General features: G+C 44.5%; 1 protein-coding gene across 2 annotated transcripts in view; it reads right to left on the bottom strand.

Moving 5' to 3' along the window:
• Positions 1–23,366, bottom strand: part of LOC139262960 (lysine-specific demethylase 3B-like) — a 166,709-nt gene that overhangs the window by 59,359 nt on the left and 83,984 nt on the right. For both annotated transcript variants that reach the window (XM_070878346.1, XM_070878347.1), the window contains exons 12-13: positions 17,510–17,724; positions 2,394–2,546 (exon numbers count right to left, since the gene is read on the bottom strand). In XM_070878346.1, the coding sequence (XP_070734447.1) occupies positions 2,394–2,546; positions 17,510–17,724 (368 nt within the window). The remainder of the gene's footprint in view (positions 1–2,393; positions 2,547–17,509; positions 17,725–23,366) is intronic.

Raw genomic sequence — 23,366 nt, 5'->3', positions numbered from 1 at the left:
CAAAAGTCTTGTTGAAATATAAATACATCACATCCACCTGGGCCTGGTGCTTTATCTTCATCTAACTTCCTCAGCCCAGTGATTGCCTTTGGGGCAACTAGTTTCGCCCACTCGCTGGGTTGATGTGTTCGCTTATTTTGCCATTACCTAATACTCTCACGCTTATCTTCTGTATTAGTATCTGCATTTGAACTGCCATCTATGTCTATAATGTGCATCTAGCTTCTGAATCTTTTCTACCTCCGTCTTTATTTACCCTATTTCACCATCACTTTACTAGTTTAATACTGCCCTCGCTAACTTATTTACCATCTCTGCCAATATACTAGTACTGGTCTGATTCAGGTGACACCTGGCTCCCTGTACAGCTTCTATGTGTCCCAGTACTTTTTACAATGTCCTAGGAATCTGAAACCAACAATAACTTGCACGCATATAGTGTCTTGAATGTAAAAACATCCCAAGGCGTTGACAGGAACATTAACAACATTTGTCACTGAACCACCATAAGGAGATATTAAGAACGATGACTAAAAGCTTGGTCAAAAGAGGTAGGTTTTAAGGAGCGTTGTAAAGGAGGAGAGGTGGAGAGGTTTTGTGAAGCAATTCCAGAGCTTAGGGCAGAGGCAGTTGAAGGTACAGCTGCCTATGGTGGAGCGATTAAGTTCGGGAATATCCATTCTTCTATACAATTTTTCTAATCATGAGTTCACATTCTAATCTGTTTCTCTACAACTTGACCAGCATCCACAGTAAACCTCAGATCACTACCCTCAGGTCTTGCACTTTCATCTAGATCCGATTTCCCAAACTTGCTCTGCAAGATCCCCATCCTACTCCTTCCCATGATATTGGATCTGACATAAATCATGACTTGCAGCTGATTCCTCTCCCTTTTCAGAAGTTTTTCCACCATTCGGGTATATGTGCCTTACCCTGGTACCTGGAAGGCAACATACCGTTTGGGACTCCCAGTCACAGCTGCAAAACAGGCCTTCTATCACTCAGTTATGGAATGCCTCACAATAATTACTATTATTCATAAGACCAGTATTTCCCTTTTCCTTATGGGCAGCCCCTTGCTGTATGATGCTGTGGTATTGCTCTTAATTTCCCAGCCCTGTGTCTCCATGCTCGTCCTCACCATAGGCACCGAGAACAGAGGAGATTTACGAGGATGGTGCCTGGACTGGAGAGTTTTAGCTATGAGGAAAGATTGGATAGGCTGGGGTTGTTTTCTTTGGAACAGAGGAGACTGAGGGAGACTTAATTGAGGTGTATATATTTATGAGGGGCCTAGATAAGAGTGGATAGGAAGGACCTATTTCCCTTAGAGTAGTCAATAACCAGGGGCATAGATTTAAAGTAATTGGTAGAAGGTTTAAAGGGGATTGGAGGAGAAATATTTTTACCCAGAAGGTGGTGGGGGTCTGGAACTCTCTGCCTGAAAAGGTGGTAGAGGCAGATACCCTCATAGCATTTAAAATGTACTTGGATATGCACTTGAATTGTGGTAACCTACAAGTGGGATTAGGCTGGATAGTTCGTCAGCTGGCACAGACACGATGAGCAGAATGGCCTCTTCTGTGCTGTAAATTTCAAATGATTGAGAACTGGACAATTCCAAATTCTCAGACTTTTCCTATACTCTCTTGACTCCTCCTCTTTCTCTTCTCCCCACGCAGGCGGTTACCCATTCGCTTCCTCTTTTTCACTATTTCTCTCTGTGAGGCAATCACTTTCTGGAACACACTTTTCAGAAACCTTCCTGTTTGAGTGTAGCCAGATGGCTCTCGAACATCATAATTCCTCAACTGGGGCAACACACCATGCATATGAACTCCTCTTTGGTACTTTGCAGTACCTCCATGACATTCCATACACATCACTAGATTGTGATCCAAAGCCATTCTAGGCTTAATTAATTAGAACTAATTCTCACCCACCTGCCTGGTCTTACAAGTTTAAGCTCATTCTGTCTCAATATCAAACTCTTGTTCAGGCCAAGCTCGTTTTATTTTTTTGCCGCAGCAAAAACTCACCTCTTCAGTGTCATTCTCAGTCATCCGTTTGCAGTTCAAGAGCCTCTTGCTAGCACAACTTTATTAGACTTGATTCAAGGTTTATTGAATTCTGAAAACAGGGTATTTGAAGTAGTACTAAGAGCTGACCACATTATGGTTAAGATGTTTTGCCATCTCGCACTTAGAATGGAGAAGCAAGGCCACAGCATTGTCACTAAGTGTGTGTTAACTAATTCGGCCAATCACCTGTATAGATGCACAAAATCTAAATGTGGCTACCAAAATGGGCACAATTCTATTACAGTATAGAATGCAACCTCTCCAATATAATGGCTTATTTAGCCCATCTAATTCACATTTTTGCCATACCTTGTGGTGGTCGGCTCTTCCTCATCCTGTAGCAGTCGAGGCACACACCAAAACCACATTTACGACAGACCCAGTGGATGTTAAAGAGAGTTGTTTCACATGCATCGCACATCTCTCGAATACCACGTACGGCTCGTTTCCATGCCAGTTGTTCTTGAAGAAGAATAAAATAGTTAATTCCTCAATGGGAAATTAGATCAGAACACACTAGGCGCACTAAAATATTTACAAGTTCAAACATGGAGAATTTCAAAACATACAGCACAATTTGACATATTTAACAACGCTTTAAAATTTCCACCTATATTTCAGACATCAGAATCACTTGCGAATATGAAAGCTTCAAATAGACCCATCTTAATTTTAATTTTAGACAAGGACCAATCTGCAACCTTGGGCCTTAAGTTAAATACAGAGACACCATAACCATTAGATAGCTTGTATTGATAAGATTATTTAAATTAGATAGGTCAGGAAAGACAGGGGTTGTGCGTTTAAGTTGCATAATGGTACAACCAGGTTAGATGTCAGGAGGTTCTTCTATTTCCAGTGGATCGTAGACCCATGGAATAGGCTGCTGGCTCCTGCAGTCCTTACATATTCACTGCAAATCTTTGAAAGAGAGGTGCATTGGTTCCTGGCTGGGGCAGTGATCACAGTGTACAAAAGATAGGCGGAATGATAAGTAATATTAATTGTGGTCAAAATGTCCCCTGGATTAGATGTGATCGCTATTATGGAGGTCGGAGAGTATTTTTCCAGATGTTTTCTTCCTTAAATTGGTCTTGGTTTAAAAAAAAATTATTTTTGTTGCCTCTCCCAGGAGATCAGAAGGTTGCTAATGGGTGGAGGGTTTTGTAAATCATGATGCAGGACATCATGAGTGTATGGGGCAGGCTGGATGAACCAGTTTATCTTTTCCATCCATCATCTTTCGTATGCTCATATCATGCTTGTATACGCACGGTATTATATGTGCATTTCTTCAAAATTCCAGATTTCTTGTACTAGTTCACATGCAATGCTTAAGATCACTGAGGAAAAACTGTATGTCAGGATTAATGAAGGGAGAAATTAAGGCAATAGAAATTGTCTCCTTACACCCAAGTTCATGAAATCAGCCATAATGTTATTTCCAAAAAAACATCAGGATCACATTCAATTCATCCATCACACAAAATATTTTAAACAAGGCATTAGAAAATGCAGCCGACAGAACCCAGAACCTGACTCCATTAATATCACTTAAAAAAAAGTTTACATTTCTCCTATTTTTCCCACCATAATTCTACCAATCCCAGTCAGCTTATGGATACAACAAATCTACTTCATGGCAGTTTGCCAGGAAGCATGCTTGAGTACTGTGAAGGAACTTGTGGCTCAGTTCTCCCTCCAAGTTGATGAGCAAATTCTTCAGGATACCGAAGTATGACTGCTAGTAGAAATTGGAGAGTCTAGTGCCAGTCTTACTACCACGCAGATAGGGAGGGCAGATAAACTAGGAAGAAGTTGAAGTTTCAATGTTACATCATCCAATGCTATTTACCTTTTCTCATCCTTTGAAAGTAATTCGATCTCCATAAATAAACTAACTTTATTCTTCATTCCCTCAATTTCCATCACCTTAAGATGAATGTTACAAAATAACTAAGGTACTAAACTGTGATGAGTTCGAAGCACCTTAGAACCCAGAAGCACCATAAAGGAACGTAATGTGTCAGGTCAAAACTGTAATGCCCTGTAAATAAGAGTTGAGAGAAAGTACAATTTTAAATGGGGTGCAGGAACAGAGAGATCTGGGGGTGTATGTACACAAATCTTTGAAGGTGGCGTGACAAGTTGAGAAGGATGTTAAAAAAAGTATAGGGGATTCTTGACATTATTAATAGAACTACAAAAGCCAGGATGTTATGCTAAACCTTTGTACATCACTGGTAAGGCCTCAGCTGGAGTAGTGTGTTCAATTCAGGACACCACACTTTAGGAAGGATGTCAAGGCCTTAGAAAGGGTACCAATGTGATTTACCAGAACGATGCCAGAGATGAAGGACTTCAACTGGAGAGACAGTAGAAGCTGGAATTGTTCTCCTTGGAGCAGAGGTTAAGACGAGATTTGACAGGTTTGATAAGAGTAAATAAGGAGAAACTGTTTCCAGTGGCAGAAGGGTCTGTAACCAGAGGACATAGATTTAAGGCGACAGGAAAAGAACTGGAGGTGACATGAGGATTTTGTTTTCATAAACACAGCAATTTGTTATCATCTGGAATGGACTGAATGGCCTCCTTCCGTTCTGTATCATTCTATGGGGGGGGGGAAAGGAGAAAGAGAGACATAGGGCTGGGCTGGATCGGATCGGGACCAGAGAGACCGGGGCTGGGCTGGATTGGATCGGGACCAGAGCTGGGCTGGATCGGATCGGGACCAGAGAGACCGGGGCTGGGCTGGATCGGATCGGATCGGGACCAGAGAGACCGGGGCTGGGCTGGATCGGATCGGATCGGGACCAAAGAGACCGGGGCTGGGCTGGATCGGATCGGATCGGGACCAGAGACACCGGGGCTGGGCTGGATCGGATCGGATCGGGACCAGAGAGACCGGGGCTGGGCTGGATCGGATCGGATCGGGACCAGAGACACCGGGGCTGGGCTGGATCGGATCGGATCGGGACCAGAGAGACCGGGGCTGGGCTGGATCGGATCGGGACCAGAGAGACCGGGGCTGGGCTGGATCGGATCGGATCGGGACCAAAGAGACCGGGGCTGGGCTGGATCGGATCGGATCGGGACCAGAGACACCGGGGCTGGGCTGGATCGGATCGGATCGGGACCAGAGACACCGGGGCTGGGCTGGATCGGATCGGATCGGGACCAGAGAGACCGGGGCTGGGCTGGATCGGATCGGATCGGGACCAGAGAGACCGGGGCTGGGCTGGATCGGATCGGATCGGGACCAGAGAGACCGGGGCTGGGCTGGATCGGATCGGGACCAGAGAGACCGGGGCTGGGCTGGATCGGATCGGGACCAGAGAGACCGGGGCTAGGCTGGATCGGGACCAGAGAGACCGGGGCTAGGCTGGATCGGGACCAGAGAGACCGGGGCTAGGCTGGATCAGGACCAGAGAGACCGGGGCTAGGCTGGATCGGGACCAGAGAGACCGGGGCTGGGCTGGATCGGGACCAGAGTGATTGGGGGGAGGGGCAGGGGGGAAAGCACGAGGGGATTAGAGGGAACTCAGGGAAGACGGTTCACGTTCTTCCAACCCCACCCCCTTTAAACGTGGGCCGGGGGGCGCGAACGCGGGCCAAGGTAGGGGTGTTCTATCCTGCCTGTAGCTGCAGTCAGATTGACTCGAATTATACTTTACAAAGTCACAGAAAACTTGGGCTGGGTGGTTCTAATTACACATTCCAGAGAAACTGCCTTATCCTCCAAGGGGACCAATCAGCAATCAGGTCATGTGATCATGGAGAGCCAATCAGAGCATTTTGTAGTGCAAATAAGCATGTCCTTATAAAAACAGAAAATGCTGGAAATACTCAGATCAGGCAGGGCTCACATTTCAGGTTGATGACCCTTCATCAGAAAAGTTAGAGGTGTAACAGGTTTTTAACCAAATGTAGGGACAGGGCCTGGGGGGGAGAGGAAGGAACAAAAGGGAATGTCTGTTATAGGGTAGAAAACAGATGAGATTGAGACACAAAAGGGATGATGGTGCAAGGCAAAAGGAGATGTTAATGGGACAAGTTAAGAAACAAAAGACAAGTGTAGATAGGGTGCAAATTGAAATGGCAGAATCATCAACTGCTGCCATAGGATAAGAGAAAAAAACAGACAAAGACAATATTGGGCAGGGGTTACGGTCTGAAATTCTTGAACACGATGTAGAATCCAGAAAGATGAGGTGCTCTTCGAGCTTACGCTAAGCTTCATTGGAACAGTGCAAGAGGCCGAGGAAGGAGATTCAGAGTGGGAGTGGAGCGGAGAATTAAAGTGACAGGTGACGGGAAGCTCAGGGTCACTTGCCTTTTGTTCTTTCCTCCTCTTCCCCGCACCCACTTTCCCTGCCTCTGCACATGCTTAAAACCTGTTACATCTCTAACTTTTTCCAGTTCTGACAAAAGGTCATTGATGTGAAACAATGACCCGGATTTTGCAATTGTAATGACTGCAAAACTGTCAGCGTTCATGGTCATTGCCCCGTGAAACTGACAGCAACTTCTGGCTTCAGCACATGTGCAGTTCAACACGGAAATCCAGACATTGCTGTCAGTGATACCCTGCTCCTCCACACATGGCAATCTTTTTGAAATCACCGAACTGACGACAACTTCAGCTTTTACACTCTAAATTAGGGTTTTTAACAGCGACATTAATGAGGTGTAACTGGGTTTTTAAGGGCACACTAAGTCATAATTACTGCTGTACAACCTCTCTGGCCCTGAAAAACTAATTTTATATTTGTGGAATGTCAATTATTTCCATGATGATATAAATTCCATATTTTTTAATAAAAATTAAGAAATTTCAGTTTCTATCTGAATCCATTTTTATGTCTCAATCTTTATTTCACACTCGAAAATTTATTAGAATTGAAAGATTATCAGTGCATTTTACTTCCTGGTCTGCAGTCTGAGAATTCTGCAATGTGATTGGCCGCTTAGCTTGCTTGATGATATACATCACTGTTGCTGGACACTGTCGATCCCCTAGACGGCGCCAGAATCAAATTAAGGCCGGGAAAGGTGAAATCGATGCCACAGAGATCACTAGACATCTTTGTCTGTTTATCTCATGAATGGCTCAAAATTACTGTTTATTTAATTCAACTTTTGACAATTGGCAACATTTTACTGCTACTATAAAAGACGATGAACACATTTGGTAATTTTGCTGATAATATAAATATATTGGCTGACATACTAATTGTCCTCAGACATGATTGATGCATAGGGAAAACCTCATGTATAAATGCAGAAACAATAAATAGGTTCATTGTTCACTCAGAGCACACTGCAGACTATATTAAGCACTAGGTCATGCTATGAATCACAGGGGAGATAACTGTGTTAGGCACGAGAAGGACATCGGGTAAGAGCCTAAAATGTAACAGTAGACGTACCAAGAGTCGAATAAGCGTGGCAGTTTTCAGTCAGTTGAAGAGCAATACAAAAAAATTAAATTCTGCATCTCACTTAGCCAAATATTATTTGGTAATGAGTATACCCAAAGCTTTGTATCGAAAATGAAAACAGTTACTCAGACTGGGAATAGATAGAACACTAAAGGCTCTATAAACTGTTACGGTATACAAGAACATAAGAAATCCGAGCAGGGCCATATGGCCCCTAGAGCCTGCTCCGCCATTTAATACGATCATGACTCCGGTCTACTTCCCTGTCCGCTCTCCATAACCCCTTATTCCCTTATCGTTTAAGAAACGGTCTATTTCTGTCTTAAATTTATTCAATGTCCCAGCTTCCACAGCTCTCTGAGGCAGCGAATTCCACAGATCCACAACCCTCAGAAGAAATTTCTCCTCATCTCAGTTTTAAATGGGCGGCCGCTTATTCGAAGATTATGCCCTCTAGTTCTAATCTCCATCAGTGGAAACATCCGCTCTGCATCCACCTCGCCAAGCCCCCTCATAATCTTATAAGTTTCGATCAGATCACCTCTCATTCTTCTGAATTCCAATGAGTAGAGGCCCAACTACGAAACCTTTCCTCATAAATCAATCCCCTCATCCCCAGAATGAACCGAGTGAACCTTCTCTGAACTGTTTCCAAAGTATATCCTTTCGTAAATATGGAAACCAAAATTGCACGCAGTATTCCAGGTGTGGCCTCACCAATACCCTGTACAACTGTAGCAAGACTTCGCTGCTTTTATACTCTATCCCCTTTGCAATAAAGGCCAAGATTCCATTGGCCTTCCTGATCACTTGCTGCAACTGCATACTAACCTTTTGTGTTTCATGCACAAGTACGCCCCAGGTCCCACTGTACTGCGGCACTTCACAATCTTTCTCATTTAAATAATAACTTGCTCTTTGATTTTTCCTACCAAAGTGCATGACCTCACACTTTCCAACATTATACTCCATCTGCCAAATTTTTGCCCACACATTTAGCCTGTTTATGTCTTTCTGCAGATTTTGGGTGTCCTCCTCACATATTGCTTTTCCTCCCATCTTTGTATCGTCGGCAAACTTGGCTACATTACACTCGGTCCCTTCCTCCAAGTGGTTAATATAGATTGTAAATAGTTGAGATCTCAGCACTGATCCCTGCGGTATCCCACTGGTTACTGATTGCCAACCCGAGAATGAACCATTTATCCTGACTCTGTTTCCTGTTCGTTAGCCAATCCTCTATCCATGCAAATATATTACCCCCAACCCAGTGAACTTTTATGTGGCACCTTGTCAAATGCCTTTTGGAAGTCCAAATATACCACATCCACTGGTTCCTCTTTATCCACCCTGTTCGTTACATCCTCAAAGAATTCTAGCAAATTTGTCAAACATGCCTTACCCTTCATAAATCCAAGCTGACTTTGCCTGCCCGAATTTTGCTTTTCCAAATGTCCTGCTACTGCTTCTTTAATAATGGACTCCAACATCTTCCCAACCACAAATGATAGGCTAACTGGTCTATAGCTTCCTGCTTTTTGTCTGCCTCCTTTTTTAAACATTTGCAGTTTTCCAATCTGCTAGGACCTCCCCAGAATCCAGGGAATTTTGGTAAATTACAACCAATGCATCCACTAGCCCTGCTGCTACTTCTCAAGACTCTAGGATGCAAGCCATCAGGTCCAGGGGATTTATCCATCTTTAGTCCCATTATCTTATACTGAGAATCACCTCCTTAATGATTGTGATTGTGTTAAGTTCCTCCCCCCTATAGCCCCTCGACGATCCACTGTTGGAATATTATTAATGTCTCTACCGTAAAGACTGATACAAAATATTTGTTCAGAGTTTCTGCCATTTCCATGTTCCCCATTACTAATTCTCCGGTCTCATCCTCTAAGTGAACCAACATTCTCTAGCTACTCTTTTCCTTTTTATATACCTATAGAAACTCTTACTATCTGTTTTTATATTTCGTGCTAGTTTGCTTTCATAGTCTATCTTCCCTTTCTTAATCATTTTTTGAGTCATTCTTTGTTGGCTTTTAAACGCTTCTCAATCTTCTGTCCTCCCACTAATTTAAATTGGATACCGTCCTTTATTTCTTTAGTTAGCCACGGATGGCTATCTTTTCTCTTACGGCCTTTTTCCTCACTGGAATATATTTTCCTTGGGAGTTGTGAAATATCTCCTTAAATGTACACCACTGTTCATCAACCATCCTACACTTAATAATCTATTTTCCCAGTCCACTTTAGCCAACTCTGCCCTCATACCTTCATAGTCTCCTTTATTTAAGCTTAGTATGCTGGTTAGAGATCCAACTTTCTCACCCTCCATCTGAATTTGAAATTCAATCATGCTATTGATCACTCATTCCAAGGAGATTCCTTACTAGGAGATTGTTTATTAATCCTGTCTCAATACACAGGACCAGATCTAAGATAGCCTGCCCCCTGGTTGGTTCTGTTACATACTGCTCAAGGAACCCATCCCTTATGCACTCTATGAACTCTTCCTCAAGGCTACCCTGACCAATTTGATTTGTCCAATCAATATGAAGTTTAAAATATGAAGTTTAATAAAGAAATCCTTATTGGTCAGGAAATTATGTTAGGGAAATTGATGGGACTGAAGGCCGATAAATGCCCAGGGCCTGATAGTCTGCATCCCGGAGTACTTAAGGAATTGGCCCTAGAAATAGTGGATGCATTGGTGATCACTTTCCAACATTCTATTGACTCTGGATCAGTTCCTATGGACAGGAGGGTAGCTAATGTAACATCACTTTTTAAAGAGAGAGAAAACAGGGAATTATAGACCGGTTAGCCTGACATCGGTGGTGGAGAAAATGTTGGAATCAATTATTAAAGATGAAATAGCAGCGCATTTGTAAAGCAGGGACAGGATCGGTCCAAGTCAGCATAGATTTATGAAAGGGAAATCATGCTTGACAAATCTTCTGGAATTTTTTGAGGATGTAACTAGTAGAGTGAATAAGGAGAACTAGTGGATGTGGTGTATTTGGACTTTCAAAAGGCTTCTGACAAGGTCCCACTCAAGAGATTAGTGCGCAAAATTAAAGCACATGGTGTTGGGTGTAATGTATTGACATGGATAGAGAACTGGTTGGCAGACAGGAAGCAGAGTCGGAATAAACGGGTCCTTTTCAGAATGGCAGGCAGTGACCAGTGGGGTGCCGCAGGGTTCAGTGCTGGGATCCCAGCTATTTATAATATACATCAATGATTTAGATGAAGGAATTGAATCTAATATCTCCAAGTTTGCAGATGACACTAAACTGGGTGACGGTCTGAGCTGTGAGGAGGATGCCAAGAGGCTGCAGGGTGACTTGGACAGGTTAGGTGAGTGGACAAATGCATGGTCCCCTAGTCTGAGGAAGGACGTTCTTGCTATTGAGGGAGTGCAGCGAAGGTTCACCAGATTGATTCCCGGGATGGCAGGACTGACATATGCGGACAGACTGGATCAACTGGGCCTGTATTCACTGGAGTTTCGAAGAATGAGAGGGGATCTCATAGAAACATATAAAATTCTGACGGGATTGGACAGGTTAGAGGCAGGAAGAATGTTCCTGTTGCTGGGGAGTTCCAGAACCAGGGGTCAGTCTCAGAATAAGGGGTAAGCCATTTAGAACCGAGATGAGGAGAAACCTCTTCACTCAGAGTGGTTAACCGGTGGAATTCTACCGCAGAAAGTTGTTGAGGCCAGATCGTTAGATATATTCAAAAGGGAGTTAGATATGGCCCTTACGGCCAAAGGGATCAAGGGATATGGAGAGAAAGCAGGAAAGGGTAAGGTCGAATGATCAGCCATGATCTTATTGAATGGCGGCGCAGGCTCGAAGGGCCGAATAGCCTGCTCCTGCACCTAATTTCTATGTTTCTACTACACCCACCAGTGACTTTTTCCCTTTGTTATTCCTTATCTCCACCCAAACTGTTTCAACATCCTGATCATTTGAGCCAATATCGTTTCTCACTATTGCAGTGATTCCATCCCTTATCAATAGAGCTACCCCACCTCCTTTTCTTTTCTGTCTGTCCTTCTGGATTGTCAAATACCCCATAATATTTAATTCCCAGTTCTGGTCACCTTACAACCACGTCTCTGTAATGGCTATCAGATCATACCCATTTGTCTCAATTTGTGCCATCAACTCATCTATTTTGTTACAAATGCTATGTGCATTTAGACAAAGTGCCTTTAAATTTGTTTTTTTTTTAAAACCCTTTTTTCCTTCTCGTTTTCTCTCTTTCAAATTCACTTTCTTTATTTTTGCTTTCTAATTCCAGTTTTACTCTCCTCCCTACTGAATCTTTTTTCAGGTTCCCATCCCCCTGCCAAGCTAGTTCAAACCTGCCCAACAGCACAGGCTTGTTTTTTTATTTGGAGAAAGCAGCATCAAGACCTCAAACAGCAGGTGGAGAGCTGAAATCTGTACAGTTCCCACCACTTACACATTCTATCCCAGATAGCTGCCTATATCGGGCAAATGGTGCTAATCTATTTGCCATTTCCATAGGCATCAATTACAAAGGCACTGCATAAAACATATTCAGCAGGCCGGCTATTCTGGGCACTTGAAGTAGCTGTCTACAGTTCCCAATTACTTGTTAAGTTACTCACCGCTTGCAAGCAGGACTTTTGTTTTGAGCACTCCTCAATTTATTTTCCCTCATGGAAAAAATTGTTTCTTGAAGTTTAGCGAGAGGAAATTATGTTAGACGGCCTCAAGAACTCCTGCCACTGCTGGGAACCTTTCTAGCCGGCTTGCTGAGCTTCACACCTTCTCGTTCAGTTTTAAAACTAAATATTAAATGCCGAGGAAGTGCTTGTAAAATGATCTGAATACAGAAACACATTTTGATAATGTTACTGTCTGCTGCTTTTATTCATTTTTTGTCAAGTGCTGTTAAATTAAATTTTGATATTCGGGAGGCAGTTCTGGCTTCAACCTCTTGCTTCTCGCTCTCTTTTCCCCTCTACCACATCACTGATGAGGATTTTAATCCATCAATTGCCCTCCCCCCACAGAAAAAGATTTCCATCCGAACACTCCCCCATCTGAGAAGGATTTTACCCATCTCCACTGAGCAAAATCATAGCGCTCAAGCCCTTCAGAGCAGTTGGCTACATTTCCCGTACCTACTGGCTGCCCTCCAATGCCCAGTGACTAATTTCCCCATATGGGCTGCATCTATCCTACTTCAATTTCTCCTCTTGTAGTAACCACCCCCCACTGTATTTACCAACTGCAATCTCCATTGGCTGTATTCTTTGACCCAGCCATCGCTTATAGCGGTCAAATCATGTTCGCACCCACTATAAGTGGTGGAGACTGTATATGACCATTGAACTTCTTACATCTGCGTGCACTTAGTAAATTACATATTCTTACTTTCTGTATCATTAATTTTGTCACACATTCTGACCCTATGAACAATTGCCAAGACCTCAAGTCACACATAAAAGTCATCATCATCATCATAGGCAGTCCCTCAGAATCGAGGAAGACTTGCTTCCACTCCTGAAGTGGGTTCTTTGGTGGCTGAATAGTCCAATACGAGAGCCGCAGACTCCGTCACAGGTGGGGCAGACAGTCGCCGAGGGAAGGGGCTGGTGGGAGTGTTTTGCCGCATGCTTCTTCCGCTGCCTACGCTTGACCTCTTCACGCTCTCGGCGTTAAGACTCGGAGTGCTTGACGCCCTCTCGGATGCACTTTCTCCACTTAGGGCAGTCTTTGGCCAGGGATTCCCAGGTGTCAGTGGTGATGCCGCACTTTCAGGGAGGCTTTGAGGGTGTACTTGTAACGTTTCCACTGCCCACCTTTGGCTCAGTTGCCATGAAGGAGCTCCACATAAAGCACTTGCTTTGGGAGTCTCGTGTCTGGCATGCGAACTATGTGGCCTGCCCAGCGAAGCTGATCGAGTGTGGTCAGTGCTTCAATGCTGGGGATGTTAGCCTGGACGGCGACACTGATGTTGGTGCGCCTGTCCTCCCAGGGGATTTGCAGGATCTTGCGGAGACATCGTTGGTGATATATCTTCAGCGACTTGAGGTGTCTTCTGTACATTGCCCATGCCTCGGAGCCATACAGGAGGGCAGGTATTACTACAGCCCTGTAGACCATGAGCTTGGTGGTAGATTTGAGGGCATGGTCTTCGAACACTCTTTTCCTCAGGCGGCCGAAGGCTGCACTGGCGCACTGGAGGCGGTGTTGAATCTCCGCATCAATGTCTGCTTTTGTTGATAAGAGGCTCCAGAGGTATGGGAAATGGTCCAGTTTGTCGAGGACCGCGCCGTGGATCTTGATGACTGGGAGGGCAGTGCTGTGCGGTGAGGACAGGCTGGTGGAGGACCTTTGTCTTACGGATGTCTAGCGCAAGGCCATGGTTTTATATGCCTCAGTAAATACATCGACTATATCCTGGAGTTCAGCCTCAGAATGTGCGCAGGCGCAGGCACGGCGTCATCCGCGTACTGTAGCTCAACGACAAGAGGTTGCTGTGATCTTGGTCCTGGCCTGGAGGCGGCATAAGTTAAACAGCTTCCCAATAGTTCTGTAGTTTAGTTCTACTTCAGCGGGGAGCTTGTTGACTGTGAGGTGGAGCATGGCAGCGAGGAAGATTGAAAAGAGGGTTGGAGCAATGACGCAGCCCTGTTTAAGCCCGGTCCGGACGTGGATTGGGTCTGTAATGGGTCCGTTGGTAAGGATCACGGCCTGTATGTCGTCATGGAGCAGGCGGAGGATGTTGACAAACTTTTGGGGGCATCCGAAACGGAGGAGGACGCTCCATAGACCAGTGTCAAAGGCTTTTGTAAGGTCGAAAAAGGCCATGTATAAGGGCTGGCGCTGCTCCCTGCATTTTTCCTGCAGCTGTCGCGCTGCAAAGATCATGTCCGTTGTGCCCTGTAGGGGATGAAATCCGCACTGTGACTCCGGGAGGAGCTCCTCGGCCACAAAGAGGTGTTTGAGGAGAACTCTCGCGACAACTTTCCCAGTGGCTGATAGCAGGGAGATTCCGCTGTAGTTGCCGCAGTCGGACTTGTTCCCTTTTTTAAAGATGGTCATGATCACTGCATCTCTGAGATCTCCCAGCATGCTCTCCTCCCTCCAGAGGAGAGAGATGAGTTCATGTATCTGCGCCAACAACGTCTCTCCACCATACTTTAGCGTCTCAGCAGGGATTCCATCCACTCCCGTAGCCTTGTTATTCTTGAACTGTTTTATGGCTTTTCCGACCTCGTGCAAAGTTGTGGTTTCACTGAGGTGCTGGCAGGTCGCATGCTGTGGGATGGAGTAGAGAATACTCGAGTCAAAGACAGAGTCTCGATTGAGGAGATCTTCGAAATGCTCCTTCCAGCGGGCCCCGACAGCCTTCATAGCGAGGGGATTGGAGTACAGGGGCAGGGAGGTATTGCGATAGTTGTACAGGGCCTTGGTGAGGCCACACCTGGAGTATTGTGTACAGTTTTGGTCTCCTAACTTGAGGAAGGATATTCTTGCTATTAAGGGAGTGCAGCAAAGGTTCACCAGACTGATTCCCGGGATGGTGGGACTGACATATCAAGAAAGACAGGATCAACTGGGCTTGTATTCACTGGAGTTCAGAAGAATGAGAGGGGATCTCATAGAAATGTTTAAAATTCTGACGGGTTTAGACAGGTTAGATGCAGAAAGAATGTTTCCAATGTTGGGGAAGTCCAGAACCAGGGGTCACAGTCTAAGGATAAGAGGTAAGCCATTTAGGATCAAGATGAGGAGAAACTTCTTCACCAGAGAGTGGTGAACCGGTGGAATTCTCTACCCCAGAAAGTTGCTGAGGCCAATTCACTAAATATATTCAAAGAGGAGTTAGATGAAGTCCTTACTACTCGGGGGATCAAGGGGTATGGCAAGAAAGCAGGAATGGGGTACTGATGTTGCATGTTCAGCCATGAACTCATTGAATGGCGGTACAGGCTCGAAGGGCCAAATGGCCTACTCCTGCACCTATTTTCTATGTTTCTATGAGTGTTTCCCTGTTCTTGGCCAGTAGTGGGGTGGGGCCTTGGAAGTTTGGACCGCAGGTGGCCTTGACTGCCATGAAGAATCCTCGCATATCGTGGCTGTTGGCCAGTTATTGTATCTCCTGTGCTTTCTCCATCCACCACCTGTTCTTTAGGTCTCGGGTTTTTTTGTTGGACCTCAGCCTTGAGCTGTCTGTAATGTTGTTTTGCTGCTCCCGAGTTGGGTTGTTGCTTGAGGCTCTGAAATGCTCTGCGCTTACGATTTATTAGTTCTTGTATCTCCTGCCCTTCACTGATTCTACTACCTCCATATTCAGTGGAAGCCCTGAGCATCCTTAAAACATTTTCCTCATTCCAATTCACTTGCAAGCATATTATTTTATAATACAAGCTTGTAAATGCATTTTGTTCTGTTTATACTGCTGAAAATTATTTTTTTGCAAATCTCAATATTTTCCTGCTGGTGCCATCCCAGCATCGCTGCAGTTGATCACCCGATCCTCTGAACGTTTTAATACTGGTGGCATCTACAAGTGCTGAAATGAAGTATTTTACCTCAGCACAATAAATAAATAAATGGATTCACTGCCGCCATTACAAATGCTCACTGCTAACCTGAATTTGAAACACGCACATTCAGGGCCAATTAAATTTTTTTAGGTTAAGCAGGGTTAGAGGACAGGGGATAATGGTACAAATGAGAGAGATTTGAAGGGGAGAAGACAGTGAGTAGAAGGGGAAATGGGGAGATGAAATGGAGGGGAATTCAAAAACCGGGGTGGGGGGTGAAAGAGAAAGAGTATAAGGGTCGAGGCATGGAACAGTCAGATATTAACCGGCTCCCTTTCCTCCTCCTCCTCCTCCCACCCAGTTTCTTTTTTTCTCCTCGTCTCGAATGGCAGCTGATCATTATTCTGCCATTCACACCCTATCTTGACTAATGTTTTTCTAACTCCATTCGAATTCAATTCGGCCCATCATCCCTTTTGTCTCTCTAATCTCTCCTACCTTCCACCCTGTCAAAGACCTTCCCTTTTGTTCTTTCTTCCCCATCCCCTTTCAGAATGTGTTCGTTCCGAACACACTCCAGTTCTGACAAAGGGTCGTCGACCCAAAACGTTAACTCTGCTTTCTCTTCACAGATGCTGCCTGACCCGGAGATTTCCAGCGTGCTCTGTAAAGATATAGTGCAATTGCTAGCACATTCCATCCAAGCAGACTGTAATGTGACCAGTGTACAAAACACTTCCATTTTGCAATGCAAGCCTTAACTGACTGCTAAAATTCTAATAACTCTCAGTTTGCTCCATCAAGCACATCATTGAAGGTTCTGAGAGTTGCATTGCTGAATCTACAACTTCTCAATCAGAGATAACCTAGCATGTGAACAGCAGTGATGGCTGTATTTACTGACCATCCGTCGGTGCCCTGAGGGTGTAAGAGTTAACCACTTGATGGAACTGGAGTAACGTGTAAGCCAGACTGAATATGGATGGTTAGGTCCCTTCCCTAGAGGGCATTATGACAATCCAGTCACTTTTTGCCTTCAAATGATCTGATTCATGGAATTCAATTTCACAACTTGTCCTGATGGGATCTGAATGTGTGTTGCTCCCCAGTATCATAACTTTGTCCAGGAACTGAATCGGTCAGCTGATATTGAGTGGCAGAAAACTGAAGAATCCAGGGAGAAAATTCCCACTATTGGTTATTTGCAGCCCAATTGTAAATGCTTTCTTTAATCATACATTCATGAATCTGCTATGAAAATCAGTTGTTTTCTCGGTCCAAATGTCAACTATGACTATTCTTGTAGGGGTGAAGGTTTAGCGAAAGCTTCCATACTAGGAACTGGCATGCTGCACAATCCATTGTCTTGACATTTTAGAACTTGGATGAATAATTCTGATGCATTTTATAATACATTGCTTAAAAGAATATTTAACTTACGGTGCGGTTCTACCAGAAGCATAGCTTCCTTCTCCGACATCACCAACTGACAGAATTGGTCACCGACATTTGCCAAAATGTACTTGGATGTTTCCAGATCAAGGCCTTCAGCAGGTGTACGTGATGGGATCCAAAGACTCAGGGCTTCAGCGTCACACTGTCTGGGGTTGAGAAAACCACCCACACGTAGGACACCAGTCCTTGTAAACGCTAGTCTAGAAAAAGAGTAGAACACTGTACAGTACCTCTACAAGATCGAATTTGAATATTTGAGCGTGGGGAAGATGTTTTCCAAGAACAACATTTACAAAAATGTGGACCCAAATCTGGATATCTTGTTCACGGAGTTTGTGAACCAGTATAAATTCTGGTAATTGCTAGTGTGTTTAATGTGCAACAGTACACTTGTCAACCAAGGTCCAGACAAATTGACGACTGTATTATGTACTGGATGGAGAATGGCCATATCCCTTTGCTTTTCTAATGTCGGGGAAAATAGAAATGAAAAACAATACAGATAGTTGACAGATTTTACAAACTCATCATCAGACCACAATTAGAAAGTGAATTGGGTATTGACTGTTCTAGGAAGCAGAACGATCTCTTAATAGTTGAAAAAATGAGTGGGGAGGAAGAAAACCGTATACTTATATAGCATCTTTCACATCCTCAGGAAGTCTTAAAACACTTCATAGCTAATGAATTACTTTTGAATTGCAGTCACTGTAATGCAGGCAAACATGACAAGACAATGGGCATGCAAGGTCCCACAAGCAGCAATGAGATGAATGGTCAAGTTAACCTCTCTTCATGACGTTGATTGAGAGATAAATGGTGGCCAGGACACTGGAATGACTCGCGTGCTCTTCTTCGAATTGTGTCAAAGAGTCCTTTATATCGACTTGAATGGGCAGGCAGGGCTTGGTTGACCTTCACATCTGAAGGATGGCACTAACAACAATGCAGCAATCCCTCAATACAGGTTAAACCCTCCCTTATTCGGCACCCTCGGGACCTGGCCTGTGCTGGATAAGGGATTTTGTTAGACGAGCAGAGGTCACGTGTTCTGCCATCTTTTACAATGGCCAGCACCCAGTGCGAGTCAGCCAGCCCAGATACAGATATCTCCGACTGCGCGATTCACCAACCACTTCCCCCACCCCGGTACGATCTCCAAGACTCATTGAAAGTAAAGAAGAGGTCGTTTCTTCTTGTTTGGCAGAGCGCAGAGGGCAGTGGTGAGCAGTGGCCAGCCCAGCCTCAGAGGGAGTGCAGACGGCAGCAGGGAGCGGAGGGGAGGAGCGGCCAGCCCGAAGACATGGCCCACCGGCCTGACGCTGGAGGGAGCGCTGATGGCAGCGGGGAGGGGAGGAGCAGCCAGCCAAGGACACGGCCCGCCCCTGCCAGGGCGGGGGAGGCAGGCCGATGGGACTCAGTGCTTAAAAAAAATAACTTTTATCAAGCATTTATTTATAATAGAATTCAAAATATAATAATTAGTAGTACAGGTTGAAACTCTCACCCTCCCTGCTCCCCGCCACAACTTGAATACCCACCCTTAAGGCCACTTAGGTAATCAGTGCCTTCAGAATTGGACCGAGGAAAGAGTCTCTCCATCTTCAGGAGAGCAGGGAATATTGATGAGAACGAAAAAAAATTATCTCTGCATGTGCCACCCGGGAATGGTGCCGGATTGGAGAGGTTCAACCTGTACTGCATAGATTATGCGCTCAAGTCCTGAAGTGGCTTTAACCCACAACCACTGTTCCCCTTAAACTGTGAAGGTGTGCGGCTATCTCAAGGGTGTCGCGCACCACACGTTGCAGGCCACGCAGTCCGGCAGGAACAGGCTCAGCGCACAGGTGCTTTTTAAAATCACGTTCCAGGACCCAGCTCTTTAGCCCCACAGGAGCGGACTACAGTGCGCAGGCGCCGATTCCGGCTCTCGCAAAAATGGGCTTTTCCCTGTCGCCTGGTTGATGCCATTGAGGTGCCCTTACCAGAAGTAGTGTCTGGTGTGTTGCAATGGGAGTTGAGAGTCCAGAGGGTAGCAGCTGGAGATCCAGTTACCATGGGAGCAAACGGCGAGGTGGCCAGCAGCCTGCAGGAACCCAAGCAGCCCAGCACGGTAAGGAGGAGATCCGACACCAGGCTGTGGGCCCGCATACTGTAAGCTCATTACCTGTCGGCTGCGCTCCACATGGCACTGGAGCAAGAGACTCTCCCAGTTTCAGTCTTGCAAATGTTTAGCTATGCTGGACAGTATTTTGCCGTTGCTTGTTGTCCTGTAAAATATGAAGCTATCTGGACAATCGTTCCATTTGTAGAAAGCGTTCTAGAGTTGTGAATACTTTCTGCCTTCCGAGATGTCGTGGATATCCTACAGGTTCTTCAGTAAGTGATTTACCATGATCAGGGTTAACTGTTAAGACTTGAGCTGCAATAAATTGGTGTGTCAGAGACTAAAAGACTCTGTTTCTCAGTTCATAAGAGACGCAGTCGGCCTATGGAAACTGTCGCCAAGCCATTTACGTGTAAAAGTTAAAAAAACTTGAACTAGAACACCTGCATCATCTTAATTAACAGTGTCATGATGCACCTACTGGGCCTGGCTAGGGCCGCTCCAGACCCTGGGGGTGAGTGGGTATCTCTGGGTACCTGGGGTGAGTTACAATATATTTATTTTTAGCTTAAGTTTTTTTAATTATCCCGATCTCTAAATGGAGTGTCTTGGTAAACCTCTTCGGGCAAAACTTTTTTTATGTTTCACATTTCAATTCATGCGATGCAATGCAAACAAAGATGAGCTGTAGATGTGTACCCCAAGGTCCTGAACTGGAAATGATGATCTGAATGAGTGACTGATTAAAGCTGAACAATATCAATGCGGGAGGGAGAGTGAAGCATTTTTTAAATCTTAAATTAGGCCACAGTTCTACAAGCGCTTTCACTCCCATGGAAAATGGTTTTTGGGTGCATTTCAATGAAAAAGTGATGATATAACCCAAGAGATAATTGAGGGTACTAAAGGCATGAGTCTCATCCAGGTTTATGTTTACACTGAGTGCACATTAACTCCAGCTTTCGTTTCTCATCACCTCCCAACAAATGTTGGAAACAAATTAATTGCTAATGTCTGGTGTAATAATAAGAAAACTTACCAGAACAAGTAATTTGATTCATCGTGTTTTCCTTCCACCAAAAATATACAGTCCATTTGTTTTTGCGATGAGACATTAAATCTGCTCCTGTGTTCAGATGGCTTAATAAGGGACAACCAGCACGGATTTGTTAAAGGAAAATCGTTCTAACCTGATGAGTTCTTCGATGAAGTAACAGAAAGGGTTGAAGAAAGTAGTGTAGTAGATGTATATATGGTCTTTCAAAAAGGCATATGATGAAGTACCACATAACAGACATATTCGGAAAATAGAAGCACATGGTATTAAAGGGCCGGTGGTAACTTGGGTACATAATTGGCTATAGGATAGGAGGCAGAGAGTAGTGGAGAACGGATGTTTTTCTGACTGGAGAGAAGTATGCAGTGGGGTTCCAGGGATTGGTATTATAACCATTACTTTACTTGCTTTATATATAAATGACCTGGACTTGGGTATAGGTAGCACAATTTTGAAGTTTGTAGATGATGCAAAACTTGGCAATATAGAAATTCGAGGATAGCACGTTTCTAGAGGTGATCACCCTGCAGTTTAAAAGTGTGCAAGCGGAGAGGAAATGGGTGACCACCAGATAGAAGAGGAGGACGGGGCAGGCAGCGCAGGAGTCCCCCCCCACCCCCGAGTCCATCTCGTTGTCCAACCAGTAATCTATTCTGAGTACTGGTGAGGGCAATGGTGCCTCCGGGGAGTGCAGCCAGATCCAAGTCCATGGTACCACGGGTGGCTCAGCTGCACGGGGAGGAGGAAGAATAATAGAAGAGCAATAGTGGTAGGAGATTGAATAGTCAGGGGAGCAGACAAGCGCTTCTACGGTTGCAGGCCGGTATGTGACTCCAGGATGGTGTGTTGTCTCCTTGGTGCCAGGGTCAAGGATGTCACTGAGCGGCTCCAAGACATTCTGGGGGAAGGGGGAAAAGAGTGTGAACAGCCAGAGGTCGTGGTCCATATCGGTACCAATAATATAGGTAGAAAGAGGGATGAGGGTCCTACAGGCAGAGTTTAGAGAGTAGGATCTCAAAGGTAGTAATCTTCCGAGTTATTGCCGGTGCCACATGCTAGTGAGTACAGAAATAGGAGGATAGAGAAGATGAATTGTGGGTGTTGTGTAATGAGGGGGGATTAATTAGCAATCTTGTTGTGTGAGGCCCCTTGGGGAAGAGTGACCATAATATGGTAGAATTCTTCATTAAGATGGAGAGTGACACAGTTAATTCAGAGACGAGAGTCCTGAACTTAAAAGAAAGGTAACTTCGACGGTATGAAATGTGAATTGGCTAGCATAGACTGGCGAATGATACTTAAAGGGTTGACTGTTGATAGGCAATGGAAGAATTTAAAGATCACATGGATGAACTTCAATAATTGTGTATCCCTGTCTGGCGTAAAAATAAAACGGGGAGGGTGGCTCAACTGGGGCTTACAAGGGAAATTAGGGATAGTGTTAAATCCAAGGAAAAGGCATATAAATTGGCCAAAAAAACAGCAAATCTGAGGACCGTGAGAAATATAGAATTCAGCAGAGGAGGACAAAGGGTTTAATTGGGAGGGGGAAAAGAGAATATGAGAGTAAGTTTGCAGGGAACGTAAAAACTGACTGCAAAAGCTTCTACAGATACGTGAAGACAAATGTAGGTCCCTTACAGTCAGAATCAGGTGAAGTCATAATGGGGAACAAAGAAATGGCAGACCAATTGAACAAATATTTTGGTTCTGTCTTCACTGAGGAAGACACAAATAACTTTCCGGAAATACTAAGGGAACGAGGGTCTAGCGAGAAGGAGGAACTAAAGGAAATCCTTATTAGTCAGCAAATTGTGTTAGGGAAATGGATGGGGTTGAAGGCCGATAAATCCCCAGGGCCTGATAGCCTACATTCTCTAGCTACTCTTTTCCTTTTTATATACCTATAGAAACTCTTACTATCTGTTTTTATATTTCGTGCTAGTTTGCTTTCATAGTCTATCTTCCCTTTCTTAATCATTTTTTGAGTCATTCTTTGTTGGCTTTTAAACGCTTCTCAATCTTCTGTCCTCCCACTAATTTAAATTGGATACCGTCCTTTATTTCTTTAGTTAGCCACGGATGGCTATCTTTTCTCTTATGGCCTTTTTCCTCACTGGAATATATTTTCCTTGGGAGTTGTGAAATATCTCCTTAAATGTACACCACTGTTCATCAACCATCCTACACTTAATAATCTATTTTCCCAGTCCACTTTAGCCAACTCTGCCCTCATACCTTCATAGTCTCCTTTATTTAAGCTTAGTATGCTGGTTAGAGATCCAACTTTCTCACCCTCCATCTGAATTTGAAATTCAATCATGCTATTGATCACTCATTCCAAGGAGATTCCTTACTAGGCGATTGTTTATTAATCCTGTCTCAATACACAGGACCAGATCTAAGATAGCCTGCCCCCTGGTTGGTTCTGTTACATACTGCTCAAGGAACCCATCCCTTATGCACTCTATGAACTCTTCCTCAAGGCTACCCTGACCAATTTGATTTGTCCAATCAATATGAAGTTTAAAATCACCCATGATTATTGCTGTTCCCTTTTTACAAGCCCCTACTACTTCCTGATTTATGCTCCGACCAGCAGAGTTGTTACTGTTAGGGGGCCTATAGACTTCACTAAGGAAGGCACAAATAACCTTCCGGAAATACTAGGGGTTCAA

Source organism: Pristiophorus japonicus, chromosome 4, assembly GCF_044704955.1.
Source record: "Pristiophorus japonicus isolate sPriJap1 chromosome 4, sPriJap1.hap1, whole genome shotgun sequence".
Taxonomy (NCBI): Eukaryota; Metazoa; Chordata; class Chondrichthyes; family Pristiophoridae; genus Pristiophorus; species Pristiophorus japonicus.
The sequence above is the reverse complement of the archived record's forward strand: the minus strand, read 5'-3'. Positions and strand labels throughout refer to the sequence as shown.